Here is a 17,581-nt window from a genome sequence, read left to right on the forward strand (position 1 = left end):
AGTCACTCAGGAAAAAACCAAGGAGTTCTTCAGCTGCTTTACAATGTCAGCAATATTGAAAGTAGAGTTCCAGGGAAGAACAAAACACCACTCCCCTGCATAAAAGGCAGGATCGTGCAGACTCAGCATCTCTCTGCTGACAGTTCCTCCTGTGTTCGCCACTCTCAGGGTGCTCCTTGCAGGGTGTCCCAGGTGCCTGGGCACGTGGGCTTGTGCCTCAGTCCTCCAGCTCAGCCGAGGGGCTTTGCAGGCTGGGCTGTGCTCAGAGCGGCTGCACCACTCCAGGGCTTTCGCTAGCACTCGTGAACCATTGATATGAGAGCAAAGCAAAGAAAGGAGGATTTTTAAAATCATCCCATAAACCAGTTGAGGGACTCATAAAGCTATCAGACAGAATTCAGCAGAGTGGAAATCCCTGCTCCAATAAGCCCTGGCCTTGGAAGGCAAGGGATGCAAAGTTCAGGATGGAGCTTCTCTGGCTGGATGCCCTGCACTCCCCCACACATGGCCCTCAGTGCTGTAACTCACCTGTGGTGCTGCACATCGCTGTTGTTAGAAAAAGAGCATCAAAACAAACTGAGCTGCAAGCGATCCACACCTAACCATAGGCTTTCCCTTCAGCTGGAAAAAGACTGTAATGCAGAGAAACACTGATTCCAGAAATCCCTGGTGCATGATCCTGAACACGGGTGTGCATGTTGTGTATATAAGGAACTTTAAATGCACTGTGTAAGAGCACATTTGTTAACACAGTTTATTGGCACACTTATTGGCAAAGCATACATAAAATACAGTTGTATCATATAACACACTGACTCACTGTGTCTTTACATGATGAGTTGAACATATTAATATGTAAATGAAAAAAATTAGTTTCTTTTATAAAGTTTCACATAAATACACTGGAATAAAAAACAAAACAAAACAAAAAAGTAAAACAAAAAATGAGGGCTTTACAAAAATATTATACAAGAAATATACTATGAAAAGAAATAACAACAAAGCCAACTCAGATACAATAATAAAAACACAAAAGTTTTAGATTTATTAAGCTGCCCACAAATTTAATGGATTACATGGCTTTAAAATATCTGGATCGACAGCAATTTTACAAAGCATAAACTCTCATAGGACTGGGTGTCTTTTTCCACATAAAAATATTTCTCATGTCTTTGATGAAAAAAAGACATTTCTTGTTTCAGTATTTTTATTAAATGATGGATAGAGTATCTACTGGCATCAGCTAAATGTAAATTAAAAATGCTGGATCCTTTAAATGGTTAACTGATGAAAGAAAAGTTAAAGGATGAAGAAAAGTTACTTTAAATTACTTTTCCTTAAAAGCTGATCTTTTTCTGAAACAAGAAATTTCAGGTGCAAGTTGAAAAGCAGAAAATATATTACAATTGTAAAAAGTTTTACATAGTTATGTTAATGAGATCCTGAGCACTGATGACTTGTTAAAATATGGCCATTGTTTGATGAGGAAAAAAACAATCCCTTCCAATAAAATGCACTGTCAGAAATTTGCCATGAGATGCTGTTTAATTTTCAATTATTTTAATTGAGGTCAGTGCCAGTATCTAGCTGTATGACAGTACTTCCAAGGAATGAATATGGAAGCTTATACAAGAGATTTCCATAACGAAAAAGTTGGATAGCTTTAGTTTAGAAATAGATACTGTATCATTTGAAAGGTGTTTATTTTAAATTTTATTTTGAAGAATGCTGTGAAACGGTAATTAATAACCCACTGAGATACATTGCAGTGGGCACTGCGGCAGAATAACCTATTGGGAAGCTTGTGGTGTGGGGTTTTCAGATTTAGTCTCCTGGTTAGCAGGAGGTTTGCTGTTCCATGGGCTGTTATTTCCCAGTGCAGGTGAATTGTTGAAATCTTCTTCATCATCCATGCCATTTGCTGCATCATACTGTGTATTCTCTAATCTAGTGATAAGCCTTTCATCTTCATCCCCAAATTCGCCTCCCATCAGAGTTGGTTCTCCTACCACCATCACATCCTGTGAACAGCACCCAATATTTGTTATATGGAAACCTTGAGAGAGAAAAAATCAACTTAAAAAAATTATGTTAGAGAATTTTCATCTCTTTAACTTTGTGACATTTGAATAACAGAGTTAAAAGTTCCCACACAGTTGGAACAAGGAGAGAGGCTTACACTTTATTTCTAATTTAATTAAAAATTATAACACATCTCTATAGCCCCATGCTCGTGGCTCTGGATCTCAGAAACCCCAGAACTGAAAAGCAGGTAGGCTGAAAAATATGCCTGATTTTAAGCAAATAAACAGGCTATGGAGCTGCCTCTAAACTTCTCCTTGAAATATTTAGCCTTTATTCAGTAAATCCTTCCTGAGCCATTTTCTTTGGAAAGGCACCAGGGTGTATCTCAGTTGGAACTTGGTGATACGCGTATTTTAAAAGTAGTTTAAAAGAAACCACATTTCTTATGCTCAGACTTCTCAAACATGGAGCACAGCACTCTAATAAAGATGGTAACTCTCTTATCCATAGCCAGCCAAGCCCTTTTACGCATCCAATATACTTGACATTCTGCTACTTAATTATGGTAATTAATTTAGGTAAAGTTTTCGATAAAAACAATGTTCACACTGATTTGACAATTTGCATAGCTAATTAAGTCATTAGCAAAAACCTGCTGATTGCCAACAAGCCCTGAATTTACCATCTGTTATTTCATGGTGCCTGTCACCTAACTCCATGTAGGCAACCCTGCTGCCAATCTGTGCAGTAAGAGGACCAATCTGTCCAGCTGGTACCGTAAAAGCAAGATGAAGAGTGCTAATTATAATTACACTGATGAAGCTAGTACTCATCAGAAACTAAAGCATGCAAGAAAGAAAGAATTCATCTAATCACTGCTTTAAGTACAAATTGTCCTTCCATGAAAACAAGTAAACCGCCTACTGTACTCCGGTGCATCACAGATTTGCTGCAAAAACCCTAAGCAGCATGGGATAGAAAGGTGCAAACTTGAGATTGGAAAGCAAAGGTGCAAAGCCAGAGAGCTCTCTTGTTCTCTCTGTACAAGGGAGAGAATCAGGCTGTTGTGCTAACAGCTAAAGAAATATGTGGGATGCATCTTTTCATGCAGCTCAGGTGTCAGGGCATCGGGTAGTGCTTGGTAGAAGTGCAGTAATTCCAGATGTGTAGCTTTGTCCCTGCTGATTTAACAAGCCCTTCCAAGAATCCTGGTGAACAACGGATTCATTTTTTTAAAGGATCTCTTCCTTCTTAGGAATGTTAAAAGCAAACAGAAGACAAATGTTTGCCTTTAATAAGGTTTCTTTTTAATCAGATATCTAGTTCCTTCACCAGAAAACAATACAAATTATTGCCTGCAAGTGTTTATACTATTTCTCAATATCCCTCAGCAAAGGCTCGCATGTTAGAAAAGAATGCTTGCGTCACATTTTCAGCCTCTGCTATGTAAAAAATTTGTGAGTGTATGAAAATTTTTACATTATTTCTCCTTCACTCTGTTTTGTTACTCCATATATCCATAACATATTTGGTTAAAAAAACTCACACACAGCTTTGTGACATAGAGGTTTAAAAGAGAAAGGTGTTCATAAGCAAAAGTTTATTCTAATTTATACCATCCCTCTAAATAACAGGCAATATATAGTGTGCACTGCTGAACCAGGCCTGATCCCATTGTATTGCGAGAGCATTAATGATGAAAGAGACCTGGCAGAGGACAGTGAGTTGGGTGCCAGTGTGCAGTGTTATATGGCAGGCAAAAAGGACCACAGTGGCTGAAACAGAATCACAGACCGAGACGGCAACAATTCCTTTTACTTTGCCATTCTCAAGGACAGGCCTCAAGTTCTCTCTGTTGCCACACCAGCAAGAGGTCAGCGACTCAGATGAGACTTGGACAAGCGCATCAAAAATCATTGTGGGGCTACAACAGCTGGCTTGGGAGGCCATGTAAAAGAATTAAATGTGTGTTACATCCACCAAATGATTGGGAGGGGAAATATGCTTAACAGCTGCAAGTGCTGAAAGGAAGACAATCACTTTAGGCCAATCTGAGGAGATGTAGACTAGGGTACTAAGATGGCATCAAGTAAACAAAAATGTAATCCCCACTGCTAAGACAATATTCCTGTTCCTGATAATGGCAGGCTGAGGATTAATGATCCCACTGGAACAGTGCTAGTTTTACTGCTCAGGTCACCTAACACTAGGCCGGGAAAAAATCTCAGTCTGTGGCAGGAAACGTTCATGCATTAGTGGGGAGATGTTCAATGACCTTGTAAGTATTTCCAGCTCTAATTTCTCAGGTTCATTGCAAATATTATTCCTTTTGTATAATGACTCCCACTGGGAGAACAGTTTGCACTTGTATTTCCCTCTCTGCTACTGACTCTCTCCCTCTCCCTCTGGGAATTGAACTACAATTATATTGAGGTTAGTGGAGTTTTCCCTCATTCTATTTAAAAGATAGATATCACAGCATTTGTTACAGGACATCTGAAAAAAAAATTCTTGACAATCTTGCCACTTATAGCTATATCAGGCAAAAGTAGTGTCTCAGGAAGCGCACATGCTGTTTCCTCCCCAGAGGATTCTGCTCCTCAGACTGAAAGCTGAAGACCCCACCAAGTGCACCCCATTGAACCTCCACTCACTAGATCCCGTGCAATGACCACCAACCTCTGAGGAGGACTGGAAGTGACTCCTTTTAGAGCCCCTCAATGCTTCTCCTTAAATTGGCCAGTGGGGGTCACTGCTGTTGAATGACACAAGGCTCCATCCCTCCCAGGGTTGAGGCTGCAGCTCTGGAGTGCTCCTAGCTCCTGCTCATGGAGTGAGAAGCAGAATCCAAGAATTAAACCCTAGTCTCTTGCATGGCAGCACACACTGCTATGGCCTAGTTATGGTAGCACATATTTGACTAAATTAGTTTAAAAAAGATTTAGACTGTAGTCACTCAATCTTATTAACTTACTCTGTGATTAGAAACAACATTTTTGGTCAAGGAATGTCTCATGATAGTAAAATATGGTTGTAGTGAAGCACTGTAAATAAAGCAGTGGTTGTTTTACATTATGTGATAGAAATGTAGTATTTTATAATATAACCACAAAAGCAGGTTTCATGTATATCATACCTTTCATCCTGTAATAACCCTAGTTGCCATCCAAACTTAAATTGATGCATATAAACTATACACAGAGATCACTTCACACAACACTCAAATGCAAGCACTTCTGTTTAATAGACTGGTCATTTCTAGGTTTCATCTGTTTTTTACACCAAGCCTAAAAATTTAGCTCTGCCCTGCCCAGTTAAGTGACTACACTTTTTAACTTGGGTCAACCTATGTCTAAACGTCTTAGTGAAGTTTGGAGGTAAAAAAATATTTGGTGGGCCATGTAAAATTCCCCGTCCCTGAGCCTGCCATCTTTGCTGCTGGTAATACGTAGCCTAGCTCAGTGTGTTACAGTGATAGGTTCATAGCTCTGTTGTCACAGCCCCCAGAAGTAGACAAACAGTGCTTCACAAGCCTAAGGTAATTAGAAATGCCTGGCACTCTCAAATATATCATTCAAACACATCTCATCCTCCAAGGACTGAAAGTTGCACTAGTTTTAGCAGCTAGCATACCTCTAAGTGCTAAGTCAAAAGAAGAAGGGTTCCTCCTCCTGCTTTCCTTCTTATGGAATTGTGTGAGTGGTAATTATTTCAAAACCTGAACTTTTAGCCCCTTGGCACAAAAATTATTCATGACTGAGAGCCCCACTGCTGCCCACACCCATAATGGTCACTGCTTCCATGAGAAAAAACATCAGACTGAACTTTGGTATTGAAATGAACTTTAGAAACAAAACTGTCATTTTAATTGGGTTTCAGAGTAAACACTTCCCAGACAAAAATCTTTCACATCTCATCATAATTCTCACTGTTAACTTGACATTCTGTTCTTGTTTGGAATGTTTTTCCTAAAGCACAAAAACTGGAAACAAAGTTATTCTCTCTCATCTCACTACTAAATTCTGAATTGCACGGTTTTGAGGCATGGGATAATTTCTGACACTAATCTCTGGCCCTGGAACTGTAGCTCTGGTTCTACAACATCCATTACAAACCACCTAAACCTACCCCGTTTCTGAAACACGTAAGAGATTGCATTTCTCCCTTCCACATTAGCAGGTTTATTTATGGATTTGGTTTCTGAGGAGCTTACAGAGAGCTAAAGAGAGAAAGAGAGATTATTGAGGTATGTAACTTGCTTAAAGAGTGCACAGAGGTTCTACTTAAGACTCTGAATGTAACAAAGAATGTTTCATTTACTCAGTGGCATGTAGTGATGCTTTATTCTTTCCAATACATGATATTTCACTGGGTTCATGGTTACAGCATTACACTCAACGGGATCTTCATTAGTAAATAAAAGCAAATTCCACCTATTAATTTCAGTGGTGATGACCGGGAGCAGCATAGACAATGGTTCTTATAGTTTGTTAGAGTTGTGGATTGCTATCTAGTTTCAAATATATGAAAATGGATCAATGTGCCCTGTTTTAATTAAACTTAACAGAGTGTGATATTTAAGTGAAAATAGCTGTATGGACCCCTTCTGATGACCTTGCTCATACCTGTAATCCACAGATCACCACATACAAATCACTGCTCTACAGTACAAAGGTTTGGGCTTTCAAAAAAGTTTAATTTGAAACAGAAGAATATGACAAATGCTAAGGAATATGATTTTAGCCAGTAAGAAGGCTTGAAAACTGAGCAAAGACTTGGGAAAATATTGCCTCTAGCTTCAAATACTACAAGAAATTATTAGTACCATGTAAGAGGTAAGACTGACACACCCAAATTAGGTAATTAATTTCTTTAAAATGATAGGAAGGCTAACATTAGAAAGCCAGGTCGCAGAAGGACTCTTACCCATCTTTGCTCTTTGTCTAGAGGAAAGTGGATATTGGTTACTCCAGTTTCCACCCAACGAGCCTTCCAAAGATCAGATGTGGTTGAGAATATGAACAGATCCAAGTTTAAATTACTGGCATCAGCTGAGACTAAAGCATCTGAGTGGACTACAGTTTCTGGGTCCCTGTCTTGTCTGTTTTCTCTATGCACTAAAACAAGTCAATGCATCTATGGGAAGCACTGGGAGTACTGAGACTGCACGCATGAAAGCCTGAGAAAGGAAACATTTGGTGAGAAAAACCTTTCTTGTATTTGTGCTATTGGACTGACTTTAGCAGCACTTAGTTCTACTTTCGCCACACTACAGTGTACTGCCTCAGCACCTACAGGATTTAGGTCAAAAGCATCACTGGACAAGCAATGGGCCAACCTAAGAAGGAGTTGTGTGGTGCAGTCATGGGGCACACTGGATAACTGCATTTGTGTTAAGAATGTAGGAAATAAGTAATACATAGAAAAGGCATTAAACAAGGGACTTGGGCCAGAAGAGTAATGTTGACAACAGATAATGAAGGTCTGCAATCAGTAGCCTGAGAATCAACAGAATCACAGAAGCCACTGTTTATCCCACCATCATAAGAGAAAATGGGTACAATAGAGTGCAAGTGACTGGCAAAAAGACAAAACTTTGTACTTTATTTACCACAGTTGAGAAAGTCTAAACAATAGTTAGAGATAAGAGGACAGACTGAGAGTGAACATTTTCAAATTCCTGATGAGAGGGAAGATACCCACCCACCAGCAGCGACCCTTCAGATGCTTTTATGGATTGTCATTAGAGATGTATCAGAATGTGTCGACACTGTGGAAATGCTAATAAATTTAAGGCAACAAAAGGAGCACAAATTATATGCTGATTGATTAGGCTTCAACAACTGAGCTTCAGGATGTAGTGCCAACCTGACCCATGCATGGAAACACAATTGTGTCATTTTGCTTTCTGAACTTGGCTCTGTATTGTCTGTACTGCCCTTCCTGGAGAATTGATCAGAAAATAATGCAGGTGGAGGAGATAGCACAACCTCCTCCTTCTACTAGTAGAAGGTCTATGTAAGAAGTAACATTCCCTCATTAATCACGGTTTGTTCAGCCCAATGTATTTATCTGAAGAGCTGGAAGGGGCTGTGGGGAAAATTACAAAACTCTGAATTTCCAAGCTTTGCCATAGCTGATGGAACTTCTGTTTTCCGAACACTATCCTGAACATGGGACATTCTACTCTACAAGCATGAGGACCTCATTAAAGAAACAGAAGTAAATAGTGTGACTGAGAAGTGTGGATGAGGTGTATGGTAGTTCACATATTTGACAGAGTGCATGCAGCATTAATGTAAGAGCAGAACAGAATAATTACTAATGTCCTAAATCAAGAAACATCATATAGAATAGAGGCTAAGAAAACACTCTTTAATCAGGATTAATTTACTATCAAAGTTAAAACAACACAGAAGCATAAAAGAGACAGGAAATTGGATGTGATTATGGTAGAGAGATTGACTTTGCTGGCAGGGAAGAAATCACTGGAGAAAAAGAGGAAGTTGGAATACAGGACTTCACATTAACCCAGGGCTGATATAGATATGAGCTCATTGCAGGGTTCTCCAGAGAGCAAGATGAGAAAAACGGAACTGAAACTGGTTCTGGTTATTTGAGTCATCTGGATAGATAACGCAGTGATTCCATTCCTCTTCTCTAATAAGGAGAGGGGAAATGCTTTTAACACTGAAAGTGAATGATTTCAGTAGGGTGGGGTTTTTTTCCTACCGAGCAGGAAAGTCCCATTCACAGAAAGCTGTATGGCCAAATGAATATTTTAGTGAATTGAAAACTGCCAAATTGTTTTCAAGGATCTCTTGTCTTCTATTGCATGTAAGGGAAACCAAACATTAGCTACTAAAAGATACACTTTAAGGTACGGTTATGGGAAAGAAACAGAAAGCAAGTTACTGCTACCTGCAGCTATCTTCAGAAAGCAATGGCAGCAAAGTCCACTTCAAAGAATGCATAATTTTGAAGAAGCGTGGGATAACATCTCTTTATTAAACTGAAAAGTGTTGAATAGTTTTACACTGAAATATCCTCCTGCTAAAATTATTTTGAGTTCTGTCTACTCTACAGGGTGGCCAAACCACCAATTCCATCTGGTTTGCTATCTTTGCTGTGGGGAAGATGGGAAGAGCTGTTAGTATGTCAAATTGAACAGCTAAGCATTTTCCCCTTTGCAGATGGAAAGGAAAAGTGTCCTAAAAATGGAACCTGATCCTCCATACAAAAGAGTTTGAACCATTTTGCTACTCTGGTACAGAAAACAAATAATACTGAAAAACACTGAATATGCAACATTCTGAAAGTAAATGAAGGTTAAAAATCCATCCCTCATACCATAACAAAATTCACTAATATGTCTCAGATGCTCAACTATCATCTCCATCAGAAGAGCAGCCTTGACTACTTCATCTGTCAGAAGCAGCCTTCAGCACCTGAAGTCACTTTCATTATCAGTGGGAGTGACAGGTAACTATCAGAGGGCTCAATCACATTCAAACATTCAAGTACACACAGCTACCACTGAAGGCAACAAAAGTCCTCTCTCCAGGGAGGAGTAGGCTGAAGAGAGGCAGGGGGTCAGATTCTGGTCCTGCTGAACTCCGAGCAGAGTGTAGTTGACAGAAAATGATTCTACTGTCTTTTAACGCTGGAGATAGCAAGGAACTAGCTGGTTGCTTGGTTTTGCACTTCATTGCAGTATTTCCTTAAATGTGGTTGAATATTGATCCAAAGGTTTTTCTGGCAGACACCATCAGTGGGGCAGAGTGGTGCCTGCCACCAGGAGATCAGGTACTCAGCCTTCTGACTGCTTTGTGCTGCCAGAAAAACACAGAGATGCCTATATTAGGGAAGGAATCTGACTCTGGGGATGTGAGCCAATTTTAATATGACAAGGAGGAAATATGAGTTTAATGTACTGAAGCCCAAAGCTGTAAACTAGTGGATTGCTAAATCAGTTGCTAAACAAAAAATCTTAATTTCATTTCACTGGTGTTAGTCTACTCCTTTTTTTTTTTTTTTTTTTTTTTTTTTTTTTTTTTTAATCTGTGTATTCAAGCTTCCTAGGAAGTGTCTGCTTTGTGCTAACAAAATGCCTATGTTCTCTGTCAGGTTTCAGAGGAGACCTAACCCCTTCCTATCTGCTGATCAAATATCCAATAAAAATAGCTGCATGTTATTCCCAGGATATACTTTATGGTTCCTATAACATCAAATTAATTTCCTGAGCTTTAAAATGCATAAGCTATATCCTTATTGACTAAGGCACACTTTGTCACAATTTGGGGTCTGATTACCCCTGTATTGTGACTAAGGCAGTAAATGTGACATTATTAAAGTGCTGATACAGTTGCTACTCTGGAAATGACTTGGTGTCTCCCTGTACAATTAGGATGTCAACAGTTACAGCTAGCAGGGTGGATAAGCTGAGAGCCACATTCCGGGGGTTCTACCCTCTGCAGGGGGAGTGACTGGACAAAGAGTAAACCTCTGCAGGTAAGTTAAATCATAACCTGTTCCTGTTCAGCATCTGAACCTGGCACCAATTAGAGGCAAGGTACTAACACAGAGAGACCAGTGGCTTCCTCAGGTACAGCTGTCCTGCGCCACTGGGACACGTCCTCGCTTAGCACCTGGCAGATGAAGTCTGCAAGGCTGATGCTGTGTCTAAAAACACAAGGCCTAATCTGAGTCCCACCACTATTGGAGGGACTCCCCCTGACAAAACGGGGAACTGGCCCAGGCCTTTAAAAAATCACATCTGATCCTCAGGACACTTGTGTTTGAGGGTCCTGCTTTAAAGCTGCACTGCAGAACAGCTTCTTCACACCTCTCCACTAATTCCCCAGCTTCCACAGCACACTGTGCAAGATTGCCTTTTGCTTATGATAGTTTTGGCTCAAGAATGCACCTTCTTTACAATGTATGGAAAGAATTAAAGCACCGTAAGTGATTCAGGCCTAAAAGGAAAGTGAGACTTACAGGTACCTGACTTGATAGACTCAGGTTTGCAGCAGCTGACTTTTTCTTGCTGTTGGTACTATTTGCGTTGTTCCCAGCACTACTGTTGGAAGTGCTGCTGGTAGAGTTTTTCCTTTTTCTCCGTTTGGTTGTTGGTTGTCTTGTGGGTTCTGCTGCAATAAAATGGTAAGAAGGAAAGCAAATGGCAGATACTGTAAAGCATGAACTAAAATGATCCATAAGAAGAAGTGTTGAAATATTTTTTCAATTAGTTTTAAATTGCTAAGTTTAATGGTAGCAGTTGTGTTAGATTTAACATACAAACTGTAGAATACTTGGACCCAAACCAATGGTTTCTGCTTTCAATTTTTTTCTGATGGATTAACAAAGCTTATTGTCCCAGCATTGTCTACAGGTATGAATGAAGGTATTCAAAAGCATTTTACTGTTGGGAGTATCATGATAATAATCATTATGGTCAAAGTGACTTTGGAACTTGCTGAAGGTCATACAGCAAGAAACGGTGCTAAACAAAAATGCAGGTCTTACTGTGATGTCGGGTACAACCTCAAATGACCCAACCAGAGACAAAGGCTAAAGAAGCTTTCTACCCTACTGTTGCCATTGATGCAGCAAGCAACAAGCAGCCACCCTTTTAGTTCCTTCTACATCCTGTGTGGGCTTCACCCTTAGAACTGCTGCTCCCAAGAGAGCCCAATAAAATGTGCTAATGACATTGCCCTGCAAGCCTGCAAAACTCAGACCAAATCAGGACAATTACACAGCTTTGCTTAAATTGGCAAAGCACAGAAGGGCAATTGTTCTTCTCAAAATTTGGCCTGGGCACCCATGTGAACACTCTTAGATGCAAAAAACTTTATAATCTGAAAAAAGAGAGAATTATTATTTTGAGGTGTAAGAGGAAGGAGATTAGGTCCAGGCCTGTAAATAACTTGATATTAGTCTCAAAGACAATTAATTATGAATTGTAGCTGTAACTTCAGAGTCACAGCAGGAAGCAGGATTACATAAACAATGAATTCTAATGGAGCCAGTAGGCATTTTGCATTCCATCTACACATATTTTTGTACTAAATTATATCCTAGTCATAGTGAAGACATCTCACTGTGCACATCTATAAATCAGTTGTGTCAGATTGAAATCATAAAATATCAGAATAATTTTCAGGCTTGCTTTGGGAGCATTGTTAATTTTTATTTCTTTCCTTTATAAGTAAACTTTCCCATTGCTTCTCCATTAATTTCACTATAAAATAAGTGCATTATTGGAAGTGAAACATACCTGGTGGGGCCACCATTCTCTGCCATTTTTGAAATAAGCAAGTCTTCAAGCAGTCTCGAGGACTTAGATTGTAAGTTTTATGTCTTGACATCAGTTCCTGCATTGGCTCCAGTATTACACACAACTGGAAGAAAAAAAATCAGAATAGAACAATTTCATCCAAGCAAAGCCTCCACTGATCAGTATTTACATAGCTGGAAATCGTATTTTTGGATTTTTTTACTCTTTCTAACAGAGCATGTGTTGGATTGCAAAATCAAAACTTGGATTGCAAAAACAAAACTCTGAATTGGGAAAACTTTTTCTTGCTATTTGCTATCCTAGGTAATTTTTGGATATTGCAGATAAACTTCAACTCTAGTCTTTCAGGCTACAGATATTTCAGAAGACTAGAAAATGTTCATGCTTCATTTCCAAAGCTGCACAGATTAATAAATAAAAAAATTCCCATAGAAGATTATCATTCCCATCCAGCAAAACGTGTTCTTCTGACCTGCTGCACACCACAATGAGAACTTCTTAAAAATGATCTTTTATTTTGATATTGCATGCAAAATAATCCTGGTAATTTAGGACTTTTTTTTTTGTTATATGAGGACTATACACTCTCTTCCTATCATATTAATGACACATATGAGAAAAAAAGAGAAGCATTTCATTTTTCTTATCTGCTTGAATGCTGAATATATAAGATAAAGATTTCTGAAAACATGGGATTTCAAACACCTTTATTAAATAGAGTCTTATTTATTTTCTATCTGTTCACTTAATAATTAAAATTATTGTCCACTGCTTTCTACTCCTTTTAGCACAGCAGATCCAGCAGAAAGAGCACTGCGCTGCTTTCTATTCTCTCCTGTTTATAACCACAGAATCATTTCCAGCCATTAAACCTCACTCAAAGCCATAGAAGGATACAAAATTGCACATGTGTAACTGAGGGCTTACTCTTGTTTGCCAGAGCCTTGGTTTTTAGGCATCCTAAACCAGGAGAAAAAATCCGGGTTGACCTACAGGTTCTACCTGAAATTTGCAGGGCTGGCACATAGGAGAAATGGTTTCTTAGTTGCAAACTGAGCACATATGATAAGGAAGTAGCTGGCACAGAATAAGCATGGAGCCTGCATGCCATTTTTAGTCACTTTTCAAAGCAGAACTCCATTTAGAAGCAGGGGCAGGTTTGGCTTTTTTTACCAACAGAAGTAGGGCAACAAGTTGATCAAATTATCAGAAGTTAGAATGGCAACTGAAGAAAGGTGTAACTTAAGCAAAGTCTTGTTTTGAATTATGTACTTAATTTTAGGACATTTTGCTGAAGGAGTATCTAGGATTTACTTCAGCAGGAGATGTATTCTCTTCATTCTTTTACAAATCTATATGACGAGACAAATTCTTCTCTGGGCTGCAGAGCTGAGCAACGCTTGCTCCATTCTCCCCACGTGCACCCTTCTCTCATTCATATAAATGGAGATGCAAAGTATGCAGGGAAAACAGTTGAAAGGGAGCTGACATGAGGACTGAGACTAATTCAGCATTTAGATATTACTGTGTATTGGCACTGCTGTTTGATGAGCCTTTCATTAACAGCAGTTAAAACAGAGATAATATAAAACAGCAGGGAGAATGAAGAGCTTCAGTATGAGAAATTATTTTTTTCCAAGTGCAGAAATTGAACCTGCAGTTGCCTCATTGACCTTTTTCTGGTTTTATGTATTTTTTGTAAATAAATATCGACATGATAATCAAATGGACAGAAAGCGGCTATCAGATACTACATTCTGGGCTTGGATTTTCATCCAGTTAAATATTCTAACAAAAATTAAGATCATCAGGTTCTAAAACACATGCAGGATCCAGTTTATGCTGTGAAAAAGGTGTTGTATTTTGAGTTCATATTCAATTTATTCTGAAACCTGCAGGTGCTTGCTCATTTTGTGTGTGTGTATGTGAGAAAGAAAGAGATTTGCGATCATAATGGACAGCATTGTTTTGACTCTCGAAAGTCTGGGTTTCTGGGGCAGCTGCCTAAATTTTCTCATTATGAGCTGATAGCAGCAAGATATTTGAAAAAATATTTGTGATAATTCTGAACAAACTAGTTACCCTGGGCAGAGCACTAGACTCACATAACTCTACTGCTGCTGCCACTAAAAATATGTAAATATATATGTAGGTTCTTCCAACATTTCCTTAGGGACCCTTTATTCATTATATACTTACTCTTCCCTAGATATTTATTACTGGCAACAAAGAGAATGTTTCTTCTTTATCATCTTGGCAAAGATGTTTGCTATTGTGCTCTAACCATAATGTGTACTGAGAACAATGCTGTCCCTGCTGCCTGTGGATATCTTGACTGCTAATCCTGTATATAATCTCTTTCACTTCACACACAAGACTGAAATGGAATACAGACCCAATGTGTAGAAATGCTTGACTGATCTCATTTGCACAGAGAAAAATATGGGCACTGAGGGCCCTTCTTTGGGACATGGGAAAGTCTCATCTTCTGGATACTTGGGAGCTGTACCCAGTCACATGAATACTTCTTCTGACTTTTGGGGAATTCAAAACCATTTTCTTCCTCTAAAGTATCAGAATTGTAAGGTCAGCTTTGGATACTTGAGTAATAGGAGGACATTGAATTCTGTGGTTTTAAATGCATCTACCTCGTGTGAATTTGGCATAAGTGTAAAATGAACTGGATTAAAAGTGATTGATATCAAATCTCACAGTCTTTTTCAGTGACCTTTGAGACCTACTTGAAATCTAAAGTGACTCAAACCCAAATCCTTGGAAGAGGAAATGATTGTGCTCCAATTATCTTAAGTCCAAGGAACTTGCCAGTGACAATCAGTAGCTTGGTTTTTTCAAAAAAGCCAGATTAAAAATGTGGGGACAAGATGCATTTAAAAGTTTGATTGGCCAAAACCACCTGCTGTCTTTAACCACTCGTGAGCATGTAACTGGCAGGCTGGGTTGACAGAATGAGTTCTTAAAACAAAGCTAATGAAATGTTTTATACTCCTGCATTCATTGGCATATAGAAGAAGCCTGAGGCTTAAACTGTCTCTTCCCCGCAGATCATCTAGTCTCCCTCCGTGAGATTTCTTCAAAACATCCATTTTAACATTTTCTCAAGCACTGGATAATACCAAAATATACAAGTTTTTACTATAGTACTATATTAACAAAATTTGGAACACCAACAAAAACAATCTTTTCTACAAGCAGTTTCTTCACAGTTTGAAATCAGTCACCCAAGAAAATAGCCTAAAGACTTCAAAAATTTAGTGAAGTGATGATGTATGATTACAGAAATAATTTCTACATTCCTAGGAATACAGAACCTTTAATGGCAATGCTTGACAAGACAGATATTCCTGAGTTCCACGCTTAGGCAACACTAGAGGTGGGATCCACAGGTGTCTAGTGCCAGCTGAAATACCCTAGATGATGTCAGATCTGATCCACCAGATCGCTCCTGCTGTCCCAGAAGGACACGAAGGTCCATTTGGATGTTTCAGGCACTAGAATGTGTCTTAATTGTGTGTGCAGTTGAACAAAGCCTAAAATTCAAAGAAAAATTATGTTTGTTTTAGCTTTTAAAATGTATTTGGTAAAATCTGTATAATAAATTATATCTTTTCCCTCCGCAGTACTAAAACCCACTGAAAGAACTCCACATCATGCTCAGTAACCCAGTATTATTAGAATTAGTTTCTAGCCATGTCATCCGAGCTCATTGTGATGATGTCTGACCACTAGGTAGAACCATGTTTGTTTCACTGTCAGAGCTGTGAGGTGGAGCCAGCTCTAGGGATGAACACAGCTCTTCACACTGAGAGATCACTGGCATGAACAGCCTGTATATATGCCCAGTACACACTGGCACCCATGCACACATTTTGGTACTATATAGACTGCCAGTGATTTCCTGGAGTTCCATATGGATCCTATGGACAATTCATCAATCAGAGGGCTTGGATCCAACTTGACAAAATGGTAATGCTATATAACCTTGGGGCTCAAGGAAGCAAAAATAGGGAACATAATAATGCACATTTGGGGTTGGTTTTTCTTTTTTATTGTTTGGTGTTAGTAAAACAAATCTGGAAGTATTTGATTTATTTTTTTAATTTTTTTTTTTTTTTTTTGGAGGAGAAGGCCAGCACATACAGGTTTCAAAAACCAGTGTGTTTCAAGAAGGGATTTATATGAGGTGATAGTGGTGGCACTGCAGACAGGAGTTAAAGGGTTCTGAGAATATGGATCCACACATAATTTCCTGTAATACATCAGTTATCAGCAGAGCCCAAATTGGCCTTCATCATTGAGGGGTCGTATTCAGCTCTGAGATCAGCCCAGTCACACCAAGAATAGTTTTAGCCTTATGTTTTTTGTTCTAATGCTGGGTTTTTATTCTGCTCCGAGAACAGACGCTCATTCTGGAAGCAGTGAAGATTATTAAGAAAGACCGATGTGAACGCCCTCTTTTACCTTTTGCATACCATAAGCTAATGTATTGTATTTCAAATTTAGTGAGCGATTACCCTCCTCAGTGAAGCCTCTTGCCTGCACGAGGGTTTTTGCTGTTGTTTCAGCAGGGAAGGCTGTTGCGCGGTCGGTGCAGGCAATGCGGTCCTGCCGGCGCTGAGCTGCAGGTGGCAGAGCTGTCCCAGCGAACAGGCTCCCGTGCCTCCGTGCCGGCAGCACAAAGGAACGGCAGCCCTTCAGCTTTTGAATGCTTTTTGCATTTTAAAGAGAAATCGGTGAGCCTCGAGTCTTGCCATGTTTAGCTGGTGACACTACATAATCACCCAGACAGTTTCTTTAAATCAGGAAACATATCTGGTCAGTCAGCCAGGTGGCCAAAAAGTCCCATGGTCTACCAAAACAAGCAAGTTCTAAGTATCTTCCTATGGCTGCCCATTTTGTCTGTATACATAAAAGTTTCACTAACTACAATTAAAAAAAAAAATGGAAATAGCTAACATTTTTCATGTAGATGACACTTACAAATGTTAATGTATAATGTAACATCAGTTTTTCTGAATGAGCCAGCAAGAAACCAGGCAGCAATGAGAACATTCCCTGAAGTTCTACTGAAATGTAGTTTTAACTCTTTGATGCTTGAAACTTCTCCTGGTCAAACGTCTGTATTAATCACTTGAAAATTATAGGAACTGTTGCATATTCAGAGCACATGTTGATTTACAACCCTTCCTAAAAATAATAAACCCCCCATTTGAATGGGAGTATTAATCATTGGCTAAT

At 39.1% G+C, this 17,581-nt stretch overlaps 1 protein-coding gene across 9 annotated transcripts in view; it reads right to left on the minus strand.

Annotated features, from left to right (window-relative positions):
* Positions 1-736: 736 nt before the first annotated feature.
* LDB2 (LIM domain binding 2) overlaps positions 737-17,581 on the minus strand; it is a 215,123-nt gene continuing 198,278 nt past the window's right edge. For 2 of the 9 annotated variants that reach the window (XM_066185504.1, XM_066185500.1), the window contains 3 exons: positions 12,305-12,428; positions 11,023-11,174; positions 737-2,021 (listed from right to left, as the gene is read on the minus strand). In XM_066185504.1, coding sequence (XP_066041601.1) covers positions 1,791-2,021; positions 11,023-11,174; positions 12,305-12,428 — 507 coding nt within the window. In that variant the 3' untranslated portion in view covers positions 737-1,790. Of the gene's footprint in view, positions 2,057-4,704; positions 4,848-11,022; positions 11,175-12,304; positions 12,429-17,581 lie in introns of all 9 variants that reach the window. The other 7 variants (XM_066185506.1, XM_066185507.1, XM_066185505.1 and 4 more) reach the window with 7 other exon arrangements.

The sequence above is a fragment of the Chamaea fasciata genome, unplaced genomic scaffold, assembly GCF_029207755.1.
Source record: "Chamaea fasciata isolate MVZ Bird 193981 ecotype frontalis unplaced genomic scaffold, bChaFas1.0.hap1 SCAF_6, whole genome shotgun sequence".
NCBI lineage: Eukaryota > Metazoa > Chordata > Aves > Passeriformes > Sylviidae > Chamaea > Chamaea fasciata.